The sequence below is a fragment of the Pteropus vampyrus genome, unplaced genomic scaffold, assembly GCF_000151845.1.
Source record: "Pteropus vampyrus isolate Shadow unplaced genomic scaffold, Pvam_2.0 Scaffold52, whole genome shotgun sequence".
Taxonomy (NCBI): domain Eukaryota; kingdom Metazoa; phylum Chordata; class Mammalia; order Chiroptera; family Pteropodidae; genus Pteropus; species Pteropus vampyrus.
The window spans coordinates 629,999-635,995 of record NW_011888833.1 but is presented as its reverse complement, the minus strand read 5'-3'; the positions used below and the strand labels follow the sequence as shown (position 1 = coordinate 635,995).

General features: G+C 45.2%; 1 protein-coding gene across 1 annotated transcript in view; it reads right to left on the bottom strand.

Annotated features, from left to right (window-relative positions):
• KATNAL1 (katanin catalytic subunit A1 like 1) overlaps positions 1-3,967 on the bottom strand; it is a 49,337-nt gene extending 45,370 nt beyond the window's left edge. The window contains exon 1 of the mRNA XM_023530705.1: positions 3,906-3,967. Within this exon, the coding sequence (XP_023386473.1) occupies positions 3,906-3,967 (62 nt within the window). The remainder of the gene's footprint in view (positions 1-3,905) is intronic.
• Positions 3,968-5,997: the final 2,030 nt, after the last annotated feature.

Here is a 5,997-nt window from a genome sequence, read left to right as displayed (position 1 = left end):
CACACACACCCCCACTCAAACACACCCCCCAGAGACACGACTTAACCGCACCCAGAGGTGGCCGTGAAGCCCTCCGTCTGTCTCCTTACCTGCGCTCACTTCTTAAATACTTGAGCGACAGAAAAATAACTGTCCATTCAACATAAAGGAATCTACACAGATAATTCTCAGAGCTTAAATGTTTTTCAGAAGTAACCATCACAACGATTTCTGCCCATGTACTAAACTCCACCAGAACCTTCGAAACATTACAAAAGACAGGATATGTTTATCGTCCACCTCTCTGTCTCAAGATGGCAGCTTAAGCTACAAGTTTTAAGTGCATAAAGACTCTTTTTGGCATGGAAATAACAGTGACAATGATACAGTGCTCACTCCACGTCAGGCAATGGGATGAAAATGGCTTTCCAGTCATCACCTCAATTAATCCTCACCACAGTCCCAAATAAAAATGGGCACCCCCACTTACGGGAAGGGGGGGTGGAAGCTTTAAAGAATGTAAGTCTACACAGAGCCTGGATTTGCACCTGGACGTGTCTGACTCACAGCCTGCCCTGTCGGCTCATCATCCTCTAAAGCCCCAAACGCTTCAAAATACATCGACTCCTTAAAGTCATACAGCTCATCGAAAAATAAAAATAAAAGCTAATTAGAGAGATGAAATAATGTACTTTGTTCCAGTTGCCTGTATAATTAAATACTATTGTTCTTTCATTTCATAATGTTTCAAATAATATAAAACCTTTCAAAACCGTCTGCTTCATTTTTCTTTATCAAGTAGCATTTAAACAAGTAATGTATCATCATATCCATTCACTCGCACACGTGTCACCCCTTCTACACTATTTGGCAGGCACCTATGCCGTGTAGAAAATACCCGCATAAACGGAAGACGCTGTAAGGCCACGTGGCGTTACGACGCAGGGGCAGAAAGGGGAGCGTAAAAGTCCCCACGTTCACATCAGGAAGGGTGTGCTAAACACCTTTTCATCCACATTCCCCAGAAGTGGGCGAGAAAAATACAACACAACCTACTGATCGCTCATTCACGTTCTCTTCCTTCCTCCTAATGGCCAAGAAAAATGAAAAGAAGGGCAAATCGTCAAAAAGGACACTCGAGTATAAAGCCACACACAGACAGAGGAATAAAAGAGAACGAGACATGAAACACGACACACGAAGTTACATTATTTGTCCCTGAAACGCATGACAGTTACGAGAGTTAGAAACAGAGCACACTATGTTCTTTGCAGGCTGTCTCCGAGGAAACAGGGCGGGCACACCACCGAGGCTTTGCCGAGCGAGGGGGCCCGGTCCTGCCTGCGAGCCGGCAGGTTCGGCAGAGGCCCGCACCGTCTCCTGAACCCAAACGAGCATGTGCTTGGCAGGTGTCTGCATCATTCTCACCCCAAGCGTTCACGGCCAGTGGTCAGTTACTAAGCACAAACGCAAAACAAGGCAGATGTGGTTATGAACTAGAAGTGTTTACAAAAACGATCTTCGTGCCAGAATGATTTTAAAAGAATAAAAGTGTCAAACTAAAGCTCACTAAAAAGTGAGGCTTAACAGGAGCCTTTGATCGAAAACTATTAACGGACAATTACTAATTTAGGATTACAAAGTCAGACGGGGACCTCCAAGGTCATTTATTCCACCTCTATACCTTTAAACAGGACCACAGTCAAAGCGCCCCTAGCAAAAGAAACATCTTTAAAGACAGCTGGTGGAGATTAAACAACTCGCCTTAAAAAACGAATCCATCTTTACTACTCTCACAAACCTATGCCTTCAATTCATCTGGCAAACGCCTATACGGACCCGACTCTTACTAAGGCATGCTTCCACTAGGTCTATTATGTACGACTATAGTTATCTAGAAGAGAAAATGTTTAAAATAACGCTGAGTACATTAAAATATATGTTTTCATTTATAAATGGATGCTCAAATATCAGTGAAATCGTTCATTTAAATCAGTCCAGAAATGAGATATAGTCAGAGAATCAAAGAATTTTACGGCTATTGGGATCTCAAATCATGTCGTGGAACTCCCTGTTTCTTTGAAGATGATACCAAGGCAAAGATGTCACTACTACTGGTCTCTAAAGTGACATTCTGTAGCGACGAGGAAGCCTCATTTAAAAGAACAACTGATGAACTCTTTCATAGATCAAATCGATTTGTACTGTAACCACTACCTGACCTACCAGCCTCGTATGGTCAGGTGAAGTCCCAGAACGTGACCTTCTGTCAAACAGAAATGACGACCTGCCAGGCTTAGTGAGGAGGAGAGAAGGGACGGAGCAAGGTCCTCAGCCGCGGAGGTCCACTACCGTCTCATCCTCCCACTGACCTCAGAAAACGGACAGCATCTGCACCTTTTTGACTAGGGAACAGGTCTGTAAACTTGCCCGTGACCGCAGAGAAAACAAGCTGAAGCCGCAGAGCAGGACAGCAGGGGCCCCTGTCCACTATGCCGCTCGGTGCCTGCCCCAGGCACGTGCTCTGTGACACGCCACTGCATGTGCTGAGAAATAAAGTACAAAGCAGCAATCCAAACGCTCCGTAACGCTGCCTAGTTTTTCTGTGACACAGCCACAAAGCAGACAATTAGCACTTAAATGAACAAACCCCGAACCGGTGCGAAGTCGTCAGCCCGGACTCTCTTCTCTGTAACACATCAGGCTGCTGGATTCCTCCACGCGTTAAGCTCGCGGTCAACCAATCAACCGGAGCTCAAGGAAACAATCACACGACCTCGTGTTTCGCTCTGATGACTGAATTCTAACCTCACTCAGCTCAGTGACATGATTCTTACTCGTTCGTCCCAGCTCAGTCCCTCTTCCAGTGGCTATGCCAAACCCCCCGACTCCTCAGCTGGCCTTTACGCCCCTCCACCTCTGAGAACTTAAGCTTTGAACTGCCTCACCTTCTAGCACCCAACCTATAAATATCCTCTGTTCTCATATTTTTTCCTCCTTTTTCGGAGCCTCTCCCCTCTTGTAGGCACGAGTACACCCCCAGGAACCCAGGAGCACTTAGCTGATGCTCACAAAACATAACGACTTAGGTCCAGACATCCCTGTACCCTCAAGCTATCCTTGCCGGCACTTCCCAGGACCTCCGTCGGCTCCATCATCTCCATCTCCGACATCTTCAAGCATCTCCTCTTTATTGACTAACCTTAAAAGTCTGTCAATCTTAAAAAAAAAAAAAAAACTGCAAACCTTTTTTAATTACCGCCTCATCTCTTTTCTTCATAGTCAAGCTTCTTTAAAAAGAAGTGTGACCGGAAATTTTATATTAAGAAAGTAATGTCAGTTTTTTTAAATTAGGATAACACTCGTTATATTTATAAAAATAACTCTTACCTTATAAAGATACATATTTAAATGATTACAGAATAAAAGATACGATATCTGAGTTTAGCTTTAAAATAATCCAGCTGGGGACAAAGGTTACAGATGGAAGGAAACGGGCTGTGTTCATGCTTCACGCTGGCGGACGCCTGCACGGGGCTGCGCTGTTCTATTTTCTTTTGATATGTACTACTATGGGAAATTTTAAACTTTTCTTTCCCAAACAGCCTAAACTCAGACTCCTCTTCGTTTCTGCAAAGTTTAGAAATGATCTGTCGGCACTGAACCCTCTGGCCACCGTTGCACGCTCGGGCCACTCCCCGCTCCCTTTCATGCAAGCGCTCCGTCCTTCCTCGCTGCCTCCTCACGTCTCAGCATCCTGTGTGAGCTCCTCCCCCACTTCCTCTCAAAAGTGCCCCCCAAGACACACACACACACACACACACCCTGTAGCTGTGGCTGCTTCTTCATGTCTACACATTCCTCCTATGGGAGCTGGTCCAACCCCCCCCTACACACACACACACACACACCGCCCCCAACTTCACCACCTACCTCCATGCAAATGCGCCCCACCCTGGGCTCTCTCCAACTCCACACCCAAACGCATCTTTCCTTGCAGGAACCTTGAACGAATACTCAGAACTGAACTGACTTATCTTTACCTTTCACCTACACACCTGCCCCTCATTTCGATCACTTCCCAATCCTGTCACTCATCCTAGCCAGAAATCCAGGAAGCAGTTGTCTGTGTTCCAAATCTTTCTAGCCCCTGACATCCAAACTCTTATCAAGTTCTATCAATTTTACCTCTTAAATATTTCTATAATCCGTCTCTTTCTGTAACTCCAACTGCAGAGTTCAGAGTCTCTTCACTTCTCTACTGGACTTTGTTTTCTTCTTTTCTAAAACTGGTTTCCCCATCACCACTCCTCTCTCCTAGGTCCGTTCTGCACACCAGAGCTAAAGTTTTCTTTCTAAAATACAAACAGTACTTCATTTGAAATTCGTCAGTGGTCACCCCATGTGGAAGAAAAATTCTAAACTCTTTATCAGATTACAAAACACTTTAAGATCTGGCCTCTCCCACTACACTGCAAGTACTCTGAGATTCAGTCATGAGAATGGCCTATGGTTCCCCAAATTCAAAGGACTCACGCCTGTCCCAAAGGCAGGCTGTGCCATCTGCCCAGAATGCCTTTCCTCATCCTGTCTCCAGCGAAAGCTTCCTCAACTTTCTCAGCACAAGTCAAATGTCACATCACACTGGAGACCTGGCCTGCTCTCCTTACAGAGTTGGGGTCTTTCTACCAGCCTGCACAGAGAACCGCATCAGTGGTTGAGACGGTGAATGAGATGAGTCGGACCCCCGAGCTGAAATCCCAGGTTCCCGCCATATCAGCTATGACTCGGGTCAAGGTCCCTAAGCCTATATCTTCATTTCTAAATGACAGTAGCTACTTCATGAGATTGTTGTGACGATTCAAGAAGAGGCTGCACGCAAAATACGCTGCACAGTGCCTCTCATGAATAAGTATTCAATAAACGTTGGTGTCGCATTACTATTTATTTCCACTCTGGGCTCCTACAGCAATTTGCACCCAACTCCATGACACTAATGTGATGACGTGGCCGTTTGCCCACGCAGAGCTCACACGATCGTCTACTCTCTCCTTATCCCCATCACCTGGTAGAAGGCCTGGCACAAAACAGATTCTTAACAAATCTTGAAGGAATAAATAAAAGACTTCGAATCCCTGTACTGGATAAAAGGCCTCAGTTTTTTTTTCTAATGGTCTTACTAAACCTACTTTCCATCTCTGTTCAAAACTGCTACTTTAAGGAAAACTTAGAGGCCGGCATCATTTTAATTGAAAAGGGAACTTTATAGTGGCCTTATGTTCTTTTCTTATTTAAACATGCGCGCACACGCACACACACACACAGGCCCACAAAACTGCGAACAATTTTCCGGCATACTATATAAAATACCAAATTTCTAGGAAGGTTATCACCTGTCGAAAAAATTTTAAAAGGGTCATCAAGTCAAGGCAGGTTTTCTAAATCTGTGTCAGCTTCCTTATCACCAGAGCCTGGGCCAGCTCTAGGGACTAGGTGTATTCCTCGGCATTTAAAAAAAAAAAAAGGGAGAACATGCCATTTTTCATTCTGAAAACGGCTCCTCAAAAACAATTAAATAATCAAAAGAAAATATGACTTCCCAATGCTTAAAAATAAAAAGACAAGCTTGTGCTTTAAAAACTACTAGTACTGTTATTTAAAGTTGAACTAATCTTCAAAACAGAATCAAAATGTGTGTAGGCGATGCTCAGCTAGTGGCGCGGGGCCGGGCGGGGCACCCTTTGCAATCCCGGCCCTCAATTAAAAAAATGCGAAAATGCAAAACGGTGAGAACAGCACACATTACCATGGGATAGCACGGTTCCTTTCATCTACTACGCTCCACCTTTAAACCTCGACGCCCTGTGGGTAATTACCGGTTAATGGGTTTAGTGTGCAAACGCCCCGGGGCCACTTCGAAATTAACTAGAAAGCGACGACTCGGGGACAGGAGGAAAGCTGACAGAGCGAGGTGCGGGGTCCCCGCACGCGCACAGGGTCTGCACCCGGAGGCGCCGC